The sequence below is a fragment of the Mastomys coucha genome, unplaced genomic scaffold (assembly GCF_008632895.1).
Source record: "Mastomys coucha isolate ucsf_1 unplaced genomic scaffold, UCSF_Mcou_1 pScaffold13, whole genome shotgun sequence".
In the NCBI taxonomy this organism is placed as follows: Eukaryota; Metazoa; Chordata; class Mammalia; order Rodentia; family Muridae; genus Mastomys; species Mastomys coucha.
This window is the reverse complement of record NW_022196895.1, coordinates 31,755,799-31,780,690: the sequence shown is the minus strand read 5'-3', so window position 1 is coordinate 31,780,690 and position 24,892 is coordinate 31,755,799. Positions and strand designations below refer to the sequence as shown.

Genomic DNA, 24,892 nt, shown 5'->3' with positions numbered 1-24,892 from the left:
AAAAAATGCACTAACACAAACTGCAATAGCAGTAAAGCAAAAAAACAATTGTTATTGGCATACTTAAAACTTCCCACCAAAGCTAGGCATGGAGGCACATGCCTTAAATCAGAAGGTAGAGCAGGAGGGTCTCTGTAAATCTGAGCCAGTCTGCAAATCAAGTCTAGAACAGACAAGGCTCTGTTAACATAAAAAGCCCTGTCTCAAAACAAACAAAACAAACAAAACAAACAAAAAAGAACAAAACAAAACATATACAAAAACAGAACCTCTCACCAGGACTGGTTGCACACACCTTTAATCCCAGCACTCAAGAGGCTAAAACAAACAGATCTCTGTTAACTCTGAGTTCCAGAGTAGCCAGAAAGACACAATGAGAGAAGAAAGTAGCAGAGTGGCAGTAGAGGTGAGGATGTGTCCCAAAATTTAAAAAAAAAAAAAACAAAAAAAAACTTCCCAAACCACTTGGGCTTAATGGCCCCTGCTTCAATCCTAGCATGGAGAAGTTGGGGCAGGAGGACTACAGGAACTACATGAGACTTTTTTGTTTGTAACACTAAAATTTAGTGAGTATTAAACTAGAATTAAAATGTTGATAGGGCCAGTTAGTAGGTAAAGACATCTGCTGAAGCCTAACAACCCAAGTTAAATCCCTGGGACTCAAATGTTAGAAGGAGAGACCCCTAAGACACAATTAACATACAAACAAATAAAAATTTTAAGTTAGTCTAGCTAGGGATGCTTTTCAGTAATAAGAGTGATTGCCTAGCATACAAAAGGTCCTGGGTTCAAACCTCAGTACTCTAAATAATGTAATAAAATAATTATACCAGCTTTCATACATATGAACCAGTAGAATATAGTCAAATACAAGCACGCATATACCATGTCATCCTTTAAGAGCAAAATAGCCAGGTGTAGTAACAGTTCTTTTACATCAGGAAAACATCCAAAAGAAAGGGACCAGAGCAACATAAAAATAATGCTGGCAGAAGCAGCTCAAAGTCTAAGATGACTGGGTGAACTTTAAAACAGGTTCTGTCACAGGAAACTAGGCATTAAGTCTCCCCCATAGCAAATAGCTCTTAACAGATCATAACTTTGCCAAACTTGACCACTTGGAGTATATACACATTTAAAAAAAATAACAAAAATAAACAAATAACCTCAAGAAATACAAGTTCTCCAGACAAAGTACTGCTAAGCTGCTTTACTCCTAACTCCATTTAAATACTTACTATCATCTCCAACAGGACCTGCTGAACACTGTGCAGGAGGATCTCGAGCCAGGTCATTCAATTCCTTAAGAAAAAAACAAAAAACAGAAAGAAATTTAACTTTACAGAGTTACTAAACATACCTTGTTAACAGTGTTCTCTGCCTTACTAGGGAAGCTTTTACAATTATTCTCCAGTCAGAAGAGCACATAGTGAATCTTAGAGGTATTGAATATTTTGAGGATGAGATAGGGGAAATTGGACAAGGTCTCACTATATAGACCTGGCTGGTCTTGAGAGATCCACCTGCCGCTGCCTCACTAGTGCTGGGATTAATGGTATGTACCACCACACCTTGCAAAGCTAGTTTTATCTTTTCCTTTTTTCCTTTCTTTTTTATAAGGTATTTATTGTACCTTACAAGTGTTGATTTCATGTATGTATATATGTACATCAAAAGATATCAGATGTTAGATTCCCCTAGATTCGATAGTTTGGATGACTATGAGCCACTATGTGGATGCTAGAATAGAATTCTAATCGTCTGGAAGAGCAACAAGTGCTCTTAATGGCTGAGCCATCTTTTTAGCCCAGAGTTAATTTTAAATACAAACTAATTGTGCTGCCCACTCACTCCTGCTTTATCTTGCTCAAGTAATCATGTCTAGTAGGCTCTTGTTCAGTCTGACTCCTGGTTCTAAGTCTTACATATTTCTCTTACACAAATGGTTGCAAGTTTTTCTTTCTTTTTATTCTTTAATTTCACCACAAACTTTATGGCAAACATCCTGTTTCAGCCTCTGAATGCTATCCCTTAACCTATTTTAAAAAGGGGGAGGGGAGCCATTATTTTTCTTTTATCCTTTCTCCCTCCCTCCCTTTAGCTTTTTGAAATAAAGTCTCACTTTGTAGCCCAGGCCTGGGCTTCAAATTTGTGATGAACTTGACTTAGATGGTCCACACCACTCACACCACTATGCCTGGCTCTCAATTATTTGAGAGTATTGCAGAGGAGGACTCAATGCAAATTTTATTTCACTTGTCTGGCCTAGAATTTACTCTATAGACCAGGCTAGTCTTGAAATCACAGAGAGGCACTTAACTCTGCCCCCTCTCTCTGCTGAGATTAAAGCTATGCAAATGCCAATTTTATATCATAAAACTGTTAAGTAGTTAGAACAACCTCTTAAAATCATAAAAAAGGTTCTTCTACACTAGACCATCTGATAAAACGCTGACATGTTTTCAGCTGTGTCTTACCACCAGTGTACTAAGCAGAAAAACCTTTAAAAGAATATAGTACAGTCTCTAGTCAGATGGTACAAATATATAATCTCAGCTACTGATGTCAGAACAGACGATATCCCGGCTGCCTGAACCACCAGAAAATTCAAGGCTGGTCTAGGTAACTTAGTCAAAGTTAAGGAAACAAACTAACTAAAGAGCTAGGGATATAGCTCAATCATAGAATAACTGGATATCATGTTAGTTCCTAGTTCAGTCCCCAGAACTTCCAAAAAGAGGATGTATTTATTATAAAGGCTGACTGAAGCACTCAGAGACTGATTTACCTATAGTACTGCTCCACAACCAGATGTCAGCTTCTCAGTTATTTTAACACAAACCTGGAGCCTGGTAATGAATAGTGATACTTGAAAAGCTGGACAAAGGAAATCACCCTATGTTCTTTTCCTCATCCTGATTTTCCCGTTTTCTTTTACAGTGACGTGGAATACTCCCACCTGGCTTATGACAGGCAACTGTGGTACTATAGCCTTTGGCCTAGTTTTAGAGATCAGAAGTCTGTTAGGAATGGCTAATTTTAGGACATACTTCAAAAGTACAACAGTAGAAATAATAAATTCTAACATTAAAAAACTTTTTATTTTATGTGTGTTGTCTGCATATATTTATGTGTACCATGTGTATATAAGTGCCTGCAGAGACTAGAGAGTGTTGGGAGCCCCTAGAACTGACATTATAGACAATTATAAGCTACCACATTCATGTTAACAATAGCTTGCTTTGGAAGAGTAGTAATTCATGCTCTTATCTGCAGAGCCTTCTCTCCAGCCCCAAATCTAACATTTTTACAAAATACTTAAATTTAGGCCAAAGGCTCCAAAAGGCTTAGGTAAATTCTCCCTCAAAGTGCGCCAATGACCTGTGGCCAATGAAGTCCCAAGAGTATAATAAACATTTTCCAGTATCCCCCAAAGTAACTCTTAAAATTAACTAGAAATGCTTTGCCTTTTATGCATAACTTTTAAAATCTATTGTATAAAGTCAACAGGCAAAATTAAGGCTTTCTAAACACACACTCATTGATGCTCTCACCATTATGCTCTCTCTGAGACAGGGTTTCTCTGTGTACCCCTGGCTGTCCTGGAACTCACTCTGTAGACCAGGCAGGCTGTCCTGGAACTCAGAGATGCGCCTGCCTCTGCCTCCCAAGTGCTGGGATTAAAGGCGTGTGCCACCGCCGCCTGGCTACTATTATGCTCTTAAGAAACATTAAACAAATCTGTTACTTGGACTCTTCATATCAGCTATCATACCTACATCAAAGAAGTTAGACTGAGGTAGAAATTTACATAGTATGATATGATCATTGGTTAAGACTCAAAATAAATTAGCTGGGGAATGGTGGCACACACCCTTAGGCCGAGCACATGGGAGGCAGAGACAGATCTGTGACTTGAGGCCAGCCTGGTCTACAAGGCAAGTTCCAGGATAGCCCGGACTACACAGAGAAGTCCTATAACAAACAAAACAAAACAAAACAGAAAGAACAAAGAAAGAAAAGAAGAATCTAGTAAGTTTAGAAAATACTGTACTTCAAGTTACACACACACACATATACATATGTATAATACATATATATATGTATATTCTGTATATGAGCATGTGTATAACACCTGCCCCAGTACACATGGAGGCAAAAGACAACTTACTGGAGTTGCTTCATTCCTACCACATGCATCCCAAGTATCAAACGTGGGTCATGAGTCAGGCATGGTGGTACATGCCTTTAATCCCAGCACTCAAGAGCCAGGGGGTAGGATCTCTGTGAATTCCAGGATAGCCAGGGATACACAGAGACCCTGTAGTCCCAAAAAAATTAGCCATGACTACACAGAAAAATCCTGTAGCAAACAAAACAAGAGAAAGATAGTTATTCCTTTTTTTTTCTTCCTTTTTTAAGATAGTGTTTCCTTTGTGTAGCCCTGGCAGAGATCCACCTGCCTCTGCCTCCCGAGTGCTGGGATTAAAGGTGTGCACTACCAACACCCAGCCTGCAGTCCTTTCTCAACTATCTGTTCTACATTATGAACTAGTTGGAATTATTTTAAATTCATTTACTTATTTTTGTGTCCCCCCGTTTTCCTTTCTAGGCAGGATCACTCTATGCAGTCTGGGCTATTCTCAAGATAGAGGTAATTCTCATGCTTTAGCATCCCTAGTGCAGGGGTTACAATCATGGAGCACCATGCCCAGCTTTGAATGTCTACTATTCAGCAAGAGAAAGCTTCTGCTTTAGTAGCTTTTCAGGTATAATTACTAAATTATCTTTAAAAGGCAGGGTCTTCTTTTTTCCACCCAAGTATTTACTTAGGATCTAGGAAATCCTTAAAAATGTAACATTGTTGACAATGTTAAATGGTAAGCAAAATATTACACAGTCCAGAGTAGTCAGGGTACATACTTGGAATCCCAGCACTCAGGTGCTTAAGACAGAAGATCTCCAATTTAAGGCCAGCCTAAGCTATACATGGAGCTTGGGCCCTCCTGGGTAAAGATTCTGTCTAAAATACATAAAAAAGAATTTAGCCGGGCGGTGGTGGCGCACGCCTTTAATCCTAGCACTTGGGAGGCGGAGGCAGGCGGATTTCCGAGTTCGAGGCCAGCCTGGTCTACAGAGTGAGTACCAGGACAGCCGGGGCTACAGAGAGAAACCCTGTCTCGAAAAACCAAAAAAAAAAAAAAAAAAAGAATTTAATTACTATATCTGAAAGTTAATGTATTTGGGGCTAAGCCAATGTAATACTAGAGAACAAGGAATTTCTTGCTTGCTTTTTAGACAGGATCTCATACTGCAGCCCAGGCACCATGCTTGACTAAGGACAAGGAATTTGTTGAAGCACTTCAGCAGGAAACATTCCTGGGTGTCCTGCCATAAGTAAAGAAAATATTCATTACTTTGTGTCTGTTATTTTGAGATTCCACTATGTACTCAGCTAGACTCATCCACAGCTGTTTTCAACTGATACTTTAACATTAGCCTCCAAATTCCAGGACTATGAATCTAGGCATCCTTATCTGGCTTTCCTTTGTTATTTATGGGTGTGGTAGCTCACAACTGGAAAATCAACACCCAGGAAGCAGAGACAGGGGTATCTCTGTGAGTTCATAACAAGTTCCAGAATACCCAGAACTACACAGAAACCCTGTCTCAAAACCAACCAAACAACCAAACAAAACCCCAAAAAACACAAAACCAAAACATCTTGTCTCAAGAAACATAACAGAGCTGGGATATGTATTGGTTGGTAAGGTGCTAACCTAGCATGTACTATCCCTAGCATTTTATAAGCCAGATACAGCAGCAAAAGAGTGTGATCAAACCTAGCAATCAAGAGGATCAAAAGTACAAGATCATCTACTACACAGGGAATAGGAAGCTCCATGCAAGTGAGCAAGATAGGGAAAGAGGGAAGGAGAAAGTAAAGGAGGGGGGAAAGAAGAGAGGGGAGAGAAAAAAAGCAAAGCCGTATTTATAACTTTGTCAGCACTGGAACTGTACCTTGGAGATAGAGCAGTTTACACAAGCACATGTGTTTATGTAAGTTATGTATAGATGTATATAGAGCACAGCACCATGACCTTAAATACATATAGATTGTGAAATGGCTCATTGACTAATTAATATATTTATCATGTAACATTTACTATTTTGTAACACGAACATTTAAATAACACGAACATTTAAAATCTATTCTAGCAATTTTCAATGATATACTACATATTTATTTCCCTAATACCACGAAATATGAGACTACATTATTATAGTTAACATTCTGTACAATAGTGTTTTTCCACTCTCTCATGGGTTCCAGAGATCAAATTTGCATCTCACTAGACTTGCATGGCAATTACCTTTTACTCACCAAGCTATCTCTCCAGTTTCAACAGATTTATTATATTTATTCCTCTAATCTAACACAAACTTTAGCCAGGGGTTAGACAGATGGCTCAGTGGTTAAGAGCACTGACTGCTCTTCCGAAGGTCCTGAGTTCCGATCCCAGCAACCACATGGTAGCTCACAACCACCCGTAATGAGATCTGAAGCCCACTTCTGGTGTGTCTGAAGACAGCTACAGTGAACTACGCCAGAGCAAGCGGGCCAGAGCGAGCTGGGCTGGAGTTTAATTCCCAGCAGCCACACACACGATGGCTCACAGCCATCTGTATAGCTACAGTGTACTCATACACATAAAATAAATAAAAATAAAATAAATCTTAAAAAAAAAAGAAAAAGAGCACCAGCTGCTTTTCCAGGTCCGGGTTTTGATTCCCAGCAGCAATACAGCAGCTTACAACTATTTGTAACTCTAGCTCCTAGAGATCCAACACGCTCTTCTGGCCTCCATGAATGCTTGCACATACATGGTACAGACATACAATCACACACATAAACTAAAAATAAATTTTATAAGATCTTAAGAACAACAAACAACTTTATCCAACTTCTTTCCACCCCCAAGCCCCTTGAAATTATCATTCTACTCTACTTAAATGAGTTTTTTAGGTTCCACATACAAGTGAGTTCACATTATGGCCTATCTGCACCTAGACAATAAGTTTTCCATAATATATGAATATTTTTCCAGAATATATGAAAACAAATATAATATTATTACAGAGGTTGAGCAGTAGTAGTCTAAGGCACAGAGAATTTTTTTCTATGTATCAAGGATGACATCAAATTTATGATCCTCCTGGCTCAGGTTTTAATGTGTTGAGATTTTAGGTATGTAGCATCATGAACAGCTCTTTTAAATCCCCTGGCTTTAAATTTCAACCAATCTAGATCTCTGGAAACACCACCTAGAATGGTCTTGCCATTACCCCTCTCCTTTTCTACTTCCTCTGTGTACCTTTAGGTCTGCTTGCGGCCTTAGCTAACTCCTGACTCTCCATTTATTTTTATTTATTTTTTTAAAAGATTTATTTATTATTATATGTAAGTATACTGTAGCTGTCTTTAGACATACCAGCAGAGGGCATCAGATCACTGATGGTTGTGAGCCACCATGTGGTTGCTGGGATTTGAACTCAGGACCTTCAGAAGAGCAGTCAGTGTTCTTCACCACTGAGCCATCTCACCAGCCCTCCATTTATTTTTTTTTTTTTTTTGTTTTTCGAGACAGGGTTTCTCTGTGTAGACCTGGCTGTCCTGGAACTCACTTTGTAGACCAGGCTGGCCTCGAACTCAGAAATCCGCCTGCCTCTGCCTCCCAAGTGCTGGGATTAAAGGCGTGTACCACCACCGCCCAGCCCCATTTATTTTTAAAAACTATGAAAACTCTCAAGTTGATTTTATAACTAAGTGTAGTTCAAATTTCTCTGTGGTTATATAGTTCTCTTAGTCCAGTAAAAACTAGGGAGGAATCTGACCTCTAGCCTTTTGCACACTGAAAGCAATGGGGATCCTTCATGAGGTATCTGTTCAACATGCAGCTGAGAGACTAGAGATGGCTCAGGAGTTAAGAGTCCTTACTGTTCTTGTGGAAGACCCTGGTTTAATTCTAAGTACTCACATGGTAGCTCACAACCATCTATAACTCCAGTTCCAAGGAATCCATGTCCTCTTCTGGCCCCTGTGGATACCAGGCACTCACATGGTACATAGATATACACGTTGACAAAAACTTGAATTATGCATAAGTACCCAGAGGAAAGTAATAATGTTTTTCACCAACTACAAAAATAGCCCACTTCCTCACATTCTGAAATGGCCTTTTGTATGTAGCCCAGACTGCCCTTGGACTCTAGATCCTTTGGAAATCCACCTAAGTGCTAGGCAGGTAGTACACATATTTTTAGCATAACCAAAATGATTTTTTTTTCACCTTTCTTCTTTTGAGATAGTTCCTGGATGGCCTGAAACTCAACCATGTAACGAGATACCCAACTGTCTCTGCTAGAATTAGAGGCACTCACCACCATGCCCAGCCTGTTTTCTTTCTTGATTGCTTTTTAGATATAATAACAGATAAATAGAAAAGCAACCATCTTATTCTCTGATACTGCAGCTATAAGATCACATACCTAAAAAGTTAGAATTTTAACAACTATAGCCAAAGTAGAACATCCTGAGTAAATGACAAAGCTAGATAAGAAAATCTAATGAGCTGGGCTGTGGTGGTGCATGCCTTTAATCCCAGTACTTGGGAGGCAGAGGCAGGCAGATTTCTGAGTTCCAGGACAGCCTGATCTACAGAGTGAGTTCCAGGACAGCCAGGGCTACTCAGAGAAACCCTGTCTTGAAAAACTGGGAAAAAAGAAAAAAAAGAAAATCTAATGTATTTCAGTAAGACTACTATTGAAGTAAAGAAATACAAAAACAGAAGCTGCCAAGAACTGTTCCTTTCTGCCAGTTCCTGAAGTTCACAAACAATGGTGGCTGCATCAAGTCAAGCTTGACTCCCTCAACACAGGATATTTTAAGATCTAAAACTCCCTCTGGTTACTTCTGTTTTCCATAATGAGTATGGCACATAGTTGGGCAGATAAGAAGAATCTACACTAATAGACAAATAATAATACACTAATAAATCAATGCCCACAGTATCACTAACTAAGCTCCAAAGAAAATGTTGGACACTGTAGCGCTTTGAAAGAAAATGGTCCCTATAGGCTTATGGGGAGTGGCACTAAAAGAGGTGTCAACTTGCTGGAGAAAGTGTATCAGTCTTCTACTGCAGGCTGATCAAGAATTTAGGTCCTTTCCCAGTACCATGTCTGCCTGCATGATTCCATGCTTCCCACCATGATGATAATGGACTAAGCTTCTGAACTTTAAGCCATCCCCAATTATCTTCCTTTATAAGAGTTGCCACAGTCATGGTGTTCTTAAGAATAAAACCTAAACTAAGACAGTTCCCCCATCCTGCATTCAAGTTACTAGGGTCCCTTCTTCTAGCTCAATCTTACTTTCTAAAGCAACTACACAGGAAACTAGAAATTTAAAATGCTTACTATAAGGGGTTACTGACACCTTCTTCAGTACTGATCACCAAATCTCAAGCTTAAAAAGAGGTAAAGAGCAATGTCAGCAGAGGATTAATTTATTAAGTTATAAAGTACAATTGTACAGGTAAGTGGAGGTAGGAGTAAGTTCAAAAGTAGAATGGCTACATAACAGGGTGGGGCTGGAGAGATGGCTCAGTGATTAAGAGTACTGACTGCTCTTCCAGAGGTCCTGAGTTCAAATCCCAGCAACCACATGGTGGCTCACAACCATCTGTAACAGGATCTGATGCACTCTTTTGGTGTGTTTGAGAACAACTAGTTTACTCATATACATAAAATAAATAATTCTTGAAAAAAAAAAGAAGAAAGAAAGAAAAAAATAAGGGCTCAGTTGTTAGGTTACAAGCACCTACATCTGCCAGCTCACAACTACCTATAAATGCAGCCCCAAGAGACCCCACTCTCTTCTGGCCTCTGTGGGCACTGTATACCCAAGCATACCACACCCACACCCACCCACACACTTACTTAATATATAAAGCTTTAATCCCAGCACTAGGGAGTCAGAGTTCCAAGGCACCCAGGGCTACACACAGAGAAACTCTGTCTCAAAAAGCCAAAAATAGCCAGGCAGTGGTAGTGCATGCCTTTAATCTCAGCACTTGGGAGGCAGAGGCAGGCGGATTTCCAAGTTCGAGGCCAGCCTGGTCTCCAGAGTGAGTTCCGGGATAGCAAGGGCTACACAGAGAAACCCTGTCTCAAAAACAAAAACAAAAAACAAAAAACAAAAACAAAAGCCAAAAATAAAAAGGGTTGGAAATCCTGCCTCAAAAGGCCTAACTTTCTGAAATTTCTGTAACCTGGAGTCCTAGGGAATCCAATACTCTTTCTTGTTTTATCACTGGCAACAAACCAAGATGCACATACATACATGGAAGTAAAAACGTATACACCTTATTGAATTCTTTCACCTCCACAATCTTGGCATCTTTCACCTCCATAAGATTGGCATCAATCTTGGCACAATCTGTGGAGGGCTGCTAGGAAAAGCAAGTGTGCCTAGGAGGCTTGTGCTTCAAGGCCATTTTTGCTGGCTCTGGAACCAAAGAGAGCACACAGCTCTTAAAATTGAAGATACTTATGCCCAAGATGAAACTAAATTCTACCTAGGCAAGAAATGTGCTCATGTGTATAAAGCAAAAGCAATACAGTGACCCTTGGAGGTAAGGTGAACAAAATCTGAGCAATCTATTATTCATGCCTATGCTGTGTCCACAGTCCATGCCAAATTCCAAATCAACACTCCTGCAAAGGCACTGGACACTGCATCCATGTAGTGTTAGACCCATCAGACTTAAAATGAGAAATACTAAATAAAAAACTGATTTTAAAAAATCTTTACAAAATTAATTTTAATACATGATCATAGTCAAATCAGGGTAACCACATCCATGTCTCATGTATTTCTATACAGCAATGTTACTATAGTATGTCGGACTAATTGTCTTAGACACTCACTATCCTATTGCTACAAAGAAGCACCATAATCACAGGAAGTCTTACAAGAGAAAACATTTAATTTATGGCTTGCTTAGAGTTTCACAGACCATTATTATCATGGCAGGGGGCATGTCAAGCATAGTGCCTCTAGTGCAGCTAAGCTACAACCTTACCTTACAGGCAGAAAGAGCAAGACTGAGTCTGGCATTGGCTTTTAAAACCTCCACATCCTCCCCCAGTGACACAATTCCTTCAAGGAATGTTTAAAAACCAACCATATAATACTATTTGTGGATTCTGAAATATTTTTTGGATTAATGCAAAAAGGCTGCAAGCAGAGGTGTTCTGTAATATAACAGAAGTGTGAAAATATAATACAGTTAGGCACCTGTGGTACATGCCTTTAACCCCAAACAATTCTGAGGCAGAAGGGGGCAGATCTCTGTGAGTTCAAGCCAGCCTGGTCTACCGAATGAGTTCCAGGACAGCCGAAGCTACACACATACATAAACAAGTTTTGAAATATCCCTCCACCATTTTAAACAGCAGGGCAGTGGTGGTGCAAGCCTTTAATCCTAGAACTCAGGAGACAGAGGCAAGGGGATCTCTGTGAATTTGAGGCCAGTCTAGTCAACAGTTTCAGGACAGCCAGCGCTACAGAGAAATAAAAGGATAAAAAATAAAAATTTAAATATATATTACAAATTAAATTATGACACCAAAGTAATCAAAAATAAGACATAAAGATGACAATTTACAGGTTGGTGAGATGGCTCAGCCAGTAAGAGCATTCAAATCCTAGCAACCACAGGGTGGCTCATAACCATCTGTAATGGGATGTGACACCCTCTTCTGCTGTGTCTGAAGACAGTTATAGTGTACTTATAATAAATAAATCTTTGGGCCGTAGCGAGCAAGGACTGAGCAAGTGGGGTTGAGTGGGGCTGACTGGAGCGAATAGCGGTCCTAAATTAAATTCCCAACAACCACATGAAGGCCCACAACCATCAGTACAGCTACAGTGTACTCATATACATAAAATAAACAAATCTTTAAAAAAAAACAATTTATATGTGTATATATACACATATATACACATGCATATATATATTTATGTCTGTGGGTGCTTTACATATATGTAGTGGTTGAAAGAGGATGCCAGATCCTCTAGAACTGGAGTTACAGACATTTGTGAGCTGCCATGTTGGTGCTATGAAACAAACCCAGGTCCACTGGAGTAGCACTAGGAAGTGTTCTTAACCACTGAGCCATTTCCCCAGCTCCTACATTATATATTCTTCAAAGACAGCATTGACAAAAGTAACATCTAAATAAAATGCAGCTATCAAGTGATATCCTATGGTCACTGTGATTTGTATTTTGATAATGAGCAAGGGTGATGATGTAGACATTAGAACCCTCATAATAGCTGGCAGGACTACAAACAACTGCCCAATTTGGAAAACAATCTAGATTCCATTGCTTTCTATGTAAACAAGAGAAATGAGTAAGTCCATACAAAAATCAATGCTTTATCTGAAGATGGCGACTGAACCCAGGACCTCCTACATTTAAGAGAAGGCACTCTTAGTAAAGGAACATAGGAGAGATGGCTCCACAGTTAAATGCATTGTTCTTGAAGAGAACCCAAGTTCAGTTCCCACCCCCCAAAACTCTGTGCTCATGAGCACCTTATTAAACACACACACATAATTAAAATTTTAGAGCTTGGCATGGTGATACATAATTTCTGCACTCAGGAGCCATGAGAAAGTGTGGTATGTTTTAAGCAGCCAGTTTTTTTTTTCTTTCTTTCTTTCTTTTTTTTTTTTTTTGAGACAGGGTTTCTCTATAAAGCCCTGGCTGTCCTCAAACTCAGAAATCCACCTGCCTCTGCCTCCCAAGTGCTGCACCGCCCAGCCAGCAGCCAGTTTCTTATACAAACAGGATTAACAAGCATTTACAAGACAGGAGATATAATGGGAGATATAACTTTAAATGACTGAAGCAACCATCAGTAATGGTTCAAGATGATGTATCAACAGACAAGATGCAATGAAAAGCAGCCAACTATACAAATCATCTACTACCTGATAAGGTACAGAGATACACACACAATTGAACTTCAATTTAAACCTAACATATGGAAACTTTAAACTAAAGGCTTTAAACTAAAAATACTCATATAACTCCAGATGTAAAGTTGAAATCATCCTCTGCAACAGAGCCAAGCCCAGAGTCCAGCACAGGTAATAAGACCCTATTTCAAAAAATAAAAATTAGGTATTGACATGGCATCAACCAAGCAGATTTCTTAGAAACAGAAAAAAACAAACCCCCCAAACAAAACAAAATATTTGTACTAGATTTGCACTTTTTGTAGATCTGAGTTTGTTTTAAATTTTCATAAAAATTTAACTAGTGAAAAAGTCCAAGGACTGACCAGGCAGTTACTTTATTAAATTGTGGATATTAAATGGTGTATTACTGAGGGCCTGGAGAGAATGGACCCTATTTGGTTCCCAGTACATATGTCAGGTGGCAGAAAACTGACTTGAAATACCGGCTCCAGGGGTTCCAACACCTCTGACTTCCGTAGGCACCTGCACTCACATGCGTAAACCCACAAGCAGAAAGACAGATGGACACAAACACAGAATTAAGAATATCAAAAGCTGGGTGGTGGTGGCACACACCTTTAATCCCAACACTTGGGAGGCAAAGGCAGGTGGATTTCTGAGTTCCAGGCCAGCCGCCTGGTCTACAGAATGAGTTCCAGGACAGCCAGGATTACACAGAGAAACTACCTCGAAAAATCAAGGGGGGGTGGGGATGGGAGGGAATTGGGCTGGTGAAATGTCTCAGCAGGTAGGAAAAAGAGCACTGACTGCTCTTCCAGAGGTCCTGAGGTCAAATCCCAGCAACCACATGGTAGCTCACAACCACCTGTAATGGGATCTGATGCCCTCTTCTGGTGTGTCTGAAGACAGTTACAGTGTACTTATTTGGACCAGAGCAAGCAGAGGTCCTAAAAGTCAATTCCCAACAACCAGTTGAAGGCTCACAACTATCTGTACAGCTACAGTGTGTACTCATATACATAAAATAAATAAATCTCATACCAGCACTCAAGAGGCCAAAGCAGGAAGATCTCTAGTAAGTTCCAGGCCAGCCAAGGCCACAGGGTGAGACTGTCTCAAAAAACAAAACACAGTAACAAAAATAGGAGCTGGAGAGATGGCTCAGCAGTTAAAAGCACTAGCTGGTTTTCCAGAGGATCTGTGTTTGGATTCCAGCACCTAAATGGAGGTTCACAACTGTAACTCCATTTTTTAGAGGATCTGATGCCCTCGTCTGGCCCCTAGAGGTACTACTACACATGCACCAGCACTCAGGAAGCAGAGGTGGGCAGATAGCTATCACTGCCAGCTTGGTCTACATAGTGAGTTCCTAGGCCAGCCTGAGCAACATACTGAGATCCTGTATCAACAACAAAACATGGGCCGGGCAGTGGTGGCGCACGCCTTTAATCCTGGCACTTGGGAGGCAGAGGCAGATGGATTTCTGAGTTCTAGGCCAGCTTGGTCTACAGACTGAGTTCCAGGACAGCCAGGACTACACAGAGAGACCCTGTCTCGAAAAACCAAAACCAAACCAAACCAAACCAAACCAAACCAAACCAAAACAAGAGGGCTGGAGAGTTCAGTTCCCAGCAAACACATGGGGGCTCACAACCATCTGTAATGGGATCCAATGCTTTCTTCTGGTGTGTCTGAAGAGAGGGACACATACATAAAATTAATTAATTAAAAAAATACATCTTAGGACAACTACTTTTTCTTTCTTTCTTATAAGTTTTTCAAGAAAAAAAACTTAAAAAAATCTCAGAAATCTGCCTGCCTCTGCCTCCCAAGTGCTGGGATTAAAGGTGTGTGCTACCACTGCCCGGCTTCCATTTTAATTTTTTTTAAAAAAAATCTTTAAGGACTATGTGTGCCATTTATCCTTATGAAGATAAGAAAGCTAAGATAAAAAAAAAAAAACAGAACAGAACAAAAACAACAGTAAAGTTGTCAGTATGGTGGTTCAGACCAAAAAAGCTCAACATAGTTGAAAGCCAGGAGGACCAGGAACTCAAAGTTAGTCTGGACTATATAGTTGAGTATGAGGTTGATTATGGGCTACATGAAACCCTATGTTAAAACAGACAGGAGGGCATGGTGGGACATATGCCTTTAATCTCAGCACTCAGGAAGCAGAGGGCAGTGGATCTCTGTGAGTTTGAGGCCAGGACTATTACACAGAGAAATCCTGTCTCTGAAATACCAAAAGAAAGAGACAAAGAAAAGGAGGGGTTGTAGGGATAATATTTATATGCACTGTGTGAAGATGTGTCTATGCCCCTCCTTGTATGCCTAAGATACTTTTTCAATGGTTAAAATAAAAGAACTATAGCAAAAGGTAGACTAGAAAGGTGGGACATCTGGCAGGGAGGACTCTGTGAAACAGGTTCAGGGATTTTGCCATCCAGACTTGGAGGAAATCAGATGTATGAAACTAAGAGTTAAACAGCCAAGGGGCAAACCAAATATAGACAAGTTAATTGAGTTACAAGCTAGTTGAGAGCAAGCCTAGCTTAAAACCAAATGCATAAATAAATAAATAAATAAATAAATGCCTCTGTGTCATTATTAAGAGCTGGGGCAGGGACTGGAGAGATGGCTCAGCCAGAGTACTGGCTGCTCTTCCAGAAGTCATGAGTTCAATTCCCAGCAACCACATGGTGGCTCACAACCATCTGTAATGGAATCCAATACCCTCTTCTGATGTGTCTGAAAGATAGCTACAGTGTACTCATATAAATAAATCTTAAGAAAGACAGACAGACAGACCTACAATTACAGAAGGGAGAAAGGGATGGATTTCTTTTGAGACAGAGTGCCTCCTAGCTGTCCTGGAACTTAGTATATAGACCAAGCTGACCTCAAACTCCGAGATCTACCTCTGCCTCCCTTCTGAATACTGGCATTAAAGCATATACCACCCCACCCAGCCCAAAAATTAAACTTTAAAAAAAAAAAATCAAGTAAGCTAAGCATGATAGCTCATGCCTATATCCTAGCACTTAGGAAGTTTGAAAGTTAAAAGCCAGCCTGAGCTGGCAGAATGATATACTGTCTAAAAAGGCAATAAAAAGGCTAGGGCTGTAGGTCAGCGGCAAAGGGAATGCCTTCTACGCCTGAAGACCTAGGCTCAATCCCTGATACTGTTACACTTCCAAAAGGAAAATTTTTTAAATTTCAATTCAATTCAATGAAAATTGATGATGATGATGATGATGATGATGATGATGATGATGATGATGATATGGAGTTTCTGAATAGCCCTGGCTGTCCTGGAACTTGCTCAGTAGACCAGGTTAGCCTACCTCTGTCTCCTAAATCCTGGGATTAAAATCATGTACTACTATTGCTCTGCTTCAAAGGAAATTTTAAAGTGTCTTCAGGGAGCTGGAGAGTGGCTCAGCAGTTAAAAGGCGTCACTGGCTATTGTTCTATGACTAGAGTCCTAGCTCCCACCAGGCAGTGGTGGCACAGGCCTTTAATCCTAACGCTTGGGAGGCAGAGGCAGGTGTATTTCTGAGTTCAAGGCCAGCCTGGTCTACAGAGTGAGTTCCAGGACAGCCAGGGCTACACACAGAAACCGTCTCAAAAAACAAACAAAACAAAACAAAACTACTATCCTAGCTCCCACTTGGTAACTAGTTACAGGGTATCAGACACTGTTGTGGCTTCCACAAGTACCATATATATGTGGTAGACTATATAGTCATAAGTGCAGGCAAACACTAATATAAAGTAATAAAAATCAAAAAGTAAAGAGAAAAGGCACACTCAGTTTTCCATTCTGCCCATGTCTTTTTTTTAAAATTTTATGTGTTTTGTCTGAGTATATCTGTGTACGATGTATGTGTCTGAGACTGAAGTTATAGATAATATAAGCTACTGGGAATCTGGAAGAGGAGTCAGTACTTTTAACTGAGTCATTTCTCCAGCCCCTCAGCTTATAATCAAGTCACATGGCCTTGTCAGGTAACAACCTTGAAATATGTTGCAGTGCTAGCATTACAAATCTATTACGCAGTATCTCACTTGACTGTAGAAAGAACAAACAATGCTTTATTTCCTTACATTATAAACCATCAAAACTTTATTTTTACAGAAAAACAAGTGTACACCTTCACTTCCAAAATGAGGACTATAACAGTTCTGTCAGCAGCAGCCATCTGTTAGGAATCCTTGTCCCGGGAACTACCTAGGAGATTTCAGCAGCCATCGTTCTTTAATTATAATATCCAGAACTGCAAACTTATCAAACTACCCCTTATCATCAAAGATACACACTAAAAAGATACTCTTTTTAGTAAAAAGAGTATTCTTCAAATACTTCATATTTCTCATATACAGTTAAAGAATGGGCTTTTATTATGTTTCCCACACTGGTCCTGGACTCCTGAACTCAATCCCGCTTTGATCTCTCAATTTAGCTGTGCCTACACCTATCTAAAAATCTTTGATTTTTTATGAGAGGAGACTTTGTAGAAAAGTTTATCATAAAGTTTATCTTTTAGAATAAGCTATGTCTGCTTTCCAAAGCAAGAAACCAAGCACTTAAGCTAGGTAGCATCCAGTATTCCACAGGAATATTTGCTAATTTGTTTCTTCATTTTAACAAATATTACTGAATTCTTACCTCTAATATTAATGTAACACATCACAAAGTACACATTTCTAGAATACTATTTTTATTTTCTGATACAAGAGATTAAGCTGACTGGCAAATATTTTACCTTGAATTATTTCTATTATTCTTCGATAGCCAATACTATTTTTAAGTAATATTTTTAAATTTTGTAATATTAGAAATGGACATAATGCTACCCACCTTTAATCCCAGTAGAGGCAAGCAGATTTCCGTTAAGTTCCAACCCAGCCAAAGATAGACCCCACCAACAAAGGATATATACCAAGACCCAGTCTACAAATACACACACACACACACACAAACACACACACACACACACACACACACACCTGCACTCCCAAGATTATCTGCAAATAACTAGATCCACAGATCTTGGCAAAGGCAACATTTAAAGGGAAATAGGTAGCAAATGGTCTATTTCCCAGCTTCCTCCTTCTCCTTGCTCACTGTAGTTACCTGTCTGACTTTGAGTTAAAAAAAAAAAAATTTTTTTTTCCCCCGAGACAGGGTTTCTCTGTGTAGGTCTGGCTGTCCTGGAACTTGGCTGGCCTCAAAAATCCACCTACCTCTGTCTCCCAACTGCTGGAATTAAAGGTGTGCGCCACCACTGCCCAGCAAGTTCGAAACTCTTATTTAAGTGAGAACTTTGTTTTGGCTCCTTAGATCCTTGCCTTAAATATATATTTATGGTAACATTACTTTGCTTCAAAGATATGCACACAAACCTTAAACTATAACTAGCCAGACATAACTAAAATATGCAAGGCATTATAGGAGTTTTAAAAAGTATCCTAGCTTGCTCATTTATTTACTAAGAATCTTATGTATTCTAAGATAGTCTCGAATTTAATAATGTAGTTGACCTTGAACTTCTTCATTCTGTCTCCATCTTCTCAGTCCTGGGATTATAGAAGAACCCTACAAGAGGTAGGGATTAAATCAGGACTTTGTATGCTGTCAAGCACTCTACCCACTTATCTTCACACCCAGCTCTATTATCTTTTGCCAATCTTGAACTCCGCAAGGAATTAAGAAATTTAGCTTGTTACCCTTCTCAAAAACAGAGAAATTAAGCCTATATTTCAAGAACGGAACCTGCATCGTTAAAACTAAAGGTAAAAGGGAAAATAGGAAGCAAAAAAGGTCTTTGATCAGTCAAAAAGCCCCATACAGTTCACAAAACACATGAAGCCCTCTTCACTCAGAGCCTACTGGATCTTATTTTAGACACAATTTTAATAAGCTCCGTGATCTGGTTTCTTAGCCCACAACAGATGAGATGCAGCCAACTGGAAAAGGGCTGGGGGTGGTGCTAGAAGAGGCAAATACTTAAAGCATCAAAACCAAGCTAAGACCTATAAAGTCAGCAGAAAACCTCAAACATAGCAGACTACGGTTATTTGGTGTAGGTAGACACACAGACAGACAGACAGACAGACACACACACACACACACACACACAGAGAGGATTAAAATCCCTGCCAGAACTATACTGTTTATAATTTGTCTCTTTGGCAACTTTTGCCTGAAGTGCTGCTCAGGAATCTCTTAAGATATACATCAAAATTATGCCCATTAAAAGATTTTTCCATGGTTTGGAGTCTATAGCTCAGTAGTAGGGTTTCTGTTGAGAATGTACAAGACCCTTGATTCAATGTTCAGCAACAAAAAATAAAAATGCTATATGACCAAGATAAGACTATGCATGTATGAAATTCAAATTATATTAAAAAAATGATTTTTCACTGGGTGCTTGGTGGTTATCCCAGCACTCAGGAGGCAGAGGCTGGCAAATTTCTGTGAGTTTGAGACTAACCTAGTCTACAGAGCTCGTTCTAGGACAGCCAAGACTACACAGAGATCCTGTCTCAAAAAATAAAATAGTAAGTATGGGGTAAGTGGCCAGGCCAGAGCCCCACAGAACCTTCCGGTCTGGATGGGCTAGGGAATGTCCTGTCTCCTCTGAGCAGCTGTGCTCCAGCATCCCAGCAGCAAGGCAGATATGCAGCCCAATATCTAAGGATTTTCTAAAAGTGCTGAATTCAGACACAAATCTATCATCAAAGAAATAAGATTTTTAAAAAAGATTTTATTTATTTATTATATGTAAGTACACTGTAGCTGTCTTCAGACACCCGAGAAGAGGGCATCAGATCTCATTACAAATGGTTGTGAGCCACCGAGTAGTTGCCGGGAACTGAACTCAGGACCTCTGCCCCCAAAGAAGATTATGCTTCCTGTCAAATGTGCTTAAAATTTTAAGAATTCTCACGACCCCTGTAGTTTAAGGGGTATTTGAGTAATTTTGTTCTTTTCAGAGACTTAACAATAGGAAAGGCTCAAGACCAAAATTGGCTGATTATACAGACCAAACCAGTCTAAGGATTGCAGTGCAAAGATATCAGATTGAGGACAAGAGAGGAATGGCCTTATCTGTATCCATTAAGCCTATCATTTAATGTAAACTATATGTCACACACAAAGTTTGAAAAACCTGACTCTTGCTTTTATTTTCATGATAATTTTGACAAAAATAAAATGGCTTTCTAGTTTATGGCAGTCTAAGACAACGCAAGCCATACTTGACTTCAAAAAAGGTTCTAGGACCAGGCGATGGTGGCACATGCTTTCCATCTCAAACACTTGGAGGCAGAGGCAGGTGGATCTCTGTGAGTTCGAGGTCAGTTTTGTCTACAGGATAGCCAGGGCTACACAGAGAAATCTTATCTTTCTTAAACCAAACATACAAAAGTCTAGGTTATTAAATGGGGACGGAGATAGATGCAAATGTTCAAGCTACCGAGCTAAGAACACAGTTCAGCCAAAGGGTGGCACCATGAGGCACTGTAAAGTCATTGGCCAACCTGGTCTACAGAGTAAATCCCAGGACATCCAGAACAAAGAGACACCAGGTCTTGAAAAACAATAACAAAAGAATATAGTTCAGGTGGCAGAGTTCTTAACAACATGTAAGAAACTCTGGGTTTGATTCCCAGAGCCACTTAGCACCGTAACAGGGTGGCACATACTTATAACTCTAGTATTCAGGAGGTAGGGGCTGAAGGAGCACAAATCAAGGCCATGTGCCCATACTTCAGGTCAGTCTGGCATATACACAATCCTGTATGAAGACTAGAGAGGCAGCTGAGCTGTTAAGAGCATTTGTTGCTCTTGCTGATGACCCAGGTTGGATTCCCAGCTTCCCATATGGTGGCTCACAACCATCTGTAACATCAGTTGCAGGCAACCAAACAGGCATGTACAATGAGCACATACATGTATAAAGGTAAAACATTCATAAAGTGAAATGCATAAATCTAAAGAAAACGTAATCAAAAGCTTGACTCACATAGATAGATGGCTCAGTTGGTAAAGGCAACCCTGATAAGCCAAGTTCAATCCCTAGGACCCATAGAAAGGTGAAAGAACAGACTATGCATACTTATCCTCACACTCCCATGAGTTGAAACACATACATACACAATTTTAAGATCAAATGAACATTTTTAAACCTGATTTTTAAAATAATTTTATAAGAACTGAGAATGTAGAGTGTTTGCCTTAGCACGCAGAAGGTCTTGGATTCAATTCCTAGTACTAAACGAAAAGGTTTGGTGAAGGCAGGTGTGGTGGTACATGCCTGAATCCCAGCACTCAGGATCAATACCAGCAGTGCCAGCCTAACTCAAAAACAGCAAAAGGAGCAAGCTGTGGTGGTGCACACATTTACTCCTGGCACTGGGAAGGCAGAGGGGCAGGCAGATCTGAGAATTCCAGACCAGCACACAGCCAGAGCTGTTACATAGAGAAAACAAAACAACCCCACAGCAACAGGAACTATATTGGGCAAATGTTATTCTAAGATTTAAATGTATGTTTAGAGCCAGTGTCATCTCCATCTCTAAAGAAGTCTGTGTAGGGGCTGGTGAGATGGCTCAGCAGGGAAGAGCACTGACTGCTCTTCCAGAGGTCATGAGTTCAAATCCCAGCAACCACATGGTGGCTCACAACCACCCGTAATGAGATCTGATGCCCTCTTCTGGTGCGTCTGAAGACAGCTACAGTGTACTTACATATAATAAATAAATCTAAAAAGAAGTCTGTGTAGCACAGATAATACTAACACTAAAAACTATTAACTTGATGGTTTCATCTCAGCACTCCAAAGAGGTTTTGGAGTCGAGGCCAACCTGGTCTACACCATAGGTTTAAGTTCCAAGCCAGCCGGAGCTGGTGAAACTCTACCTTTAAAAAAAAAAAAAAAGGTTATCTCTACAAATTCTCACAAACCAAACTCCCCTTTACCAGCTTTCTGGGGCAATCTTTACAGATCTAACTCAACATCATTTCAAATTGATAACTTGGGGCCAGAGAGATGGCTCAGTTGTTAAGAGCACTGACTGCTCTTCCAAATCCCAGCAACCACATGGTGGCTCACAACCATCTGTAATGAGATCTGATGTCCTCTTCTGGTGTGTCTGAAGACAGCGACAGTGTACTTACATATGAAAAAAAAATCTTCAAACTGATAACTTTCCATTAAACTCCATAAAGATTATTAAAGTCTTAGAAGTACATACACAGGTTACTTGGATGTTTATCTCTTACTTTGTTCTTATCCCTTAAGTAGTTTTTCTTTTGATCAAACATCTTTGAGCAAAGACCCTGCTTCATTTTAGTACAAGATTTACTACCTAAAGTCTACCCTTTGTGTTAAAAGACGTGAAAGAAAACAAAAGTTGGTAAGATGCTAATTCACAGTAAGGAATGGAATTAATTACTCAAAGTCTCGAATAAAGAATAAATGAGGACCAACTGCTGAACTGTGCTCCAACCTTCATTCTGTGACTTCATTCTCCATTCTTTTGTATTCCTATCCCATCGGTCCTCATGGGTAATCCCAGGTCCAGCCATTTACTAATACAATAAAGATTTAATATAGCCCATCTGAGGAGCCAAACAAAACTCATCAGTGGGTAACTTCCCATGTCTAAGAGGGAACAAAAGTTAATAGTAAAGAAGTTAATACTGAGGGCTGGAGAGGCTCAGCGCTTAAGAGCACTGACTGCTCTTCCAGAGGTCATGAGTTCAACTCCCAGCAACCACATGGTGGCTCATAACCATCTGTAATAGAATCTGATGCCCTCTTCTGGTGTGTCTGAAGACAGCTACAGTGTACTCATATAAATATAATAAATCTTTAAAAAAGAAGTTAATATTGGGAGACCCTAAATTTTAGTCAAGGCCAATGCTCTGCATAGTGTTAAATCTATCATTAAATAAGTGGATAACCTTTCATTTAAAAGAATTAAGTTATTTCTAACCAAAAATAGAGTAAAACCCCTTCCAAATTGGGAGTCTTCGAAAACACAGCATATAATTTCAGCGTTAAAATCATTTTGGGAGAAGTCTGTGATAGGCATTTCTCCGGCTGTTTTCAACGTTCGGTTTTCTGAACTGAATGGCTTCTACTCTCTACCAGTTGTTCCACTAGATCCAATCCTGCAAAACTGAAGGGTTAGTTTCTGACGACAACACACCAACCCCAAGGAATGAGTACGCTTCTCCACTTAATTCCCTCCTCCCTCCGGAGTGGCATTTTCTAACCTCTGACTTCCCACTCCACTTTCTAGACCCAAGTAAGGTGGACTTTCGTGAGCAGCTAGCTGCTCAGGAGTTAAGTGAACTCAAGAAAGAGAGTCGGGGATCGAGCAAATGGACCCTCTGGTCGGCCTGACTGTGTCCTCGATCCCAGGCAGCTCGGCGCCCATTGGGCGCCAGAGTAGGGGGGACAGACTGGGCGAGCAGCCCTACCGACCTCAGATCACAAGGCCACCTAACTACCCGCCGCTCCACCCCTACCCCCCAACCCCCCTGCGCCGCCCCAAGCCCCGTTCTCGGCCGGACAATAGCCCCAGAGAGCATCAAGTCTCAGGCTGGAGGGAGGCCTGGAAGGGCGTCGGAGATCAAGGCTGCGAGGACAGGAGCAACTTCGGCCTAAACCAGGGCCTCCCTGGGCGCCATCTCTGGGAGTGGGGCGTGAAGGCCGCCCCCTGGGGCCGGCGCCGGCAGAAGGAACCCGACGCCGCGAGCCCGGCGGAGGCGACCGCGGGAAGTGCAGGCCGCAGCCTATTCAGCGGGCCCGCCCAGCGGCCCGTTCCCGCAGCAGAACCCCGGCCGCTCACCTTGTGGATTCTCTTCAGAGCCATGGTGGGAAACGGTGGCGACGGCCCCCCGGGGCGGGGACGGGGACGGGGGAGGGACGGGGAAGGGGCGAGGGGGCTTGAGACCGAGTCGACCGGAGAAGACGGGGGAAGCTCCGGAGCGCGGATCCGACGAGCTGAGGGCCGAGGCCCGCTCAGCTTCTGGGCCTGCCGCAGCGGTCACCGCATCACCCGGCGGCGGCCCCTTTATGCGCTGCTGCCCCAGCCGCCGCCGCCGTAGCTGCCTCTTCCTCGTAGGCTCAGCGCCGCCTCCTCGGCCGCCGTGGATCCCTCCGCCTGAGAGGAAAAGCCCCAAGCTCCGGGCTCGCCGAGAGCCTTACGGTGGCGGAGCCGGGGAAGCTTGCTCTCCTGCCCGGTGCAGGTGGACTAAGGGACGCGCGGGCGGGCGGCGCCGCCGGGGTGGGGCCGCCGGAGCGCGGGGTGGGCCCAGGCCGAGGAGCAGGTCGGGAGGCTCCGGGATTGGCGGGCCTGGGAGGGAGAGAGGGAGGGCCGGGCCGCGCCGGCGGCGGAGGGATACGGGCCGCCCCTGCGAGGACCTTACGCGCCGGCGCAGGCGCAGCCGCAGAGGGGATGACGTCGCGAGGCAGCGAGAGGAGATCTCGCGAGAGTTGAGGCGCGGGTTCTTGCTGCTCCCCCACCACCACCACCACCAAGGCCTGAAGTCGGCCTCCGGTTTCCCTGCGTCTCTACTACGACTTTCGAAGATCGATAAAATCTTGAAAGGCACAGGTTTTCCACCTTGTTTAATCCCTGTCGGACTCGGAAGTAACTAATCCGACTGTCAGGTTCCTGAAAAAGAAAGGGACTCTTCCAAGGTCACACCACTCTTCAGCCTCAGCCTCACCACCCTGAAAAAAGAGGGTCCTAGAGCTTCTTGCTTGCACTGGGAGCCCTGAGACTGCCGGTCCCAACAAAGAGCTCAGCTCGAC

The 24,892-nt window shown here is 41.5% G+C and overlaps 1 protein-coding gene across 2 annotated transcripts in view; it reads right to left on the bottom strand.

Moving 5' to 3' along the window:
• Window positions 1-24,331, bottom strand: part of Ube2d2 (ubiquitin conjugating enzyme E2 D2) — a 91,679-nt gene extending 67,348 nt beyond the window's left edge. For both annotated transcript variants that reach the window (XM_031365379.1, XM_031365378.1), the window contains exons 1-2: window positions 23,925-24,331; window positions 1,239-1,302 (exon numbers count right to left, since the gene is read on the bottom strand). In XM_031365379.1, coding sequence (XP_031221239.1) covers window positions 1,239-1,302; window positions 23,925-23,948 — 88 coding nt within the window. In that variant the 5' untranslated portion in view covers window positions 23,949-24,331. The remainder of the gene's footprint in view (window positions 1-1,238; window positions 1,303-23,924) is intronic.
• Window positions 24,332-24,892: the final 561 nt, after the last annotated feature.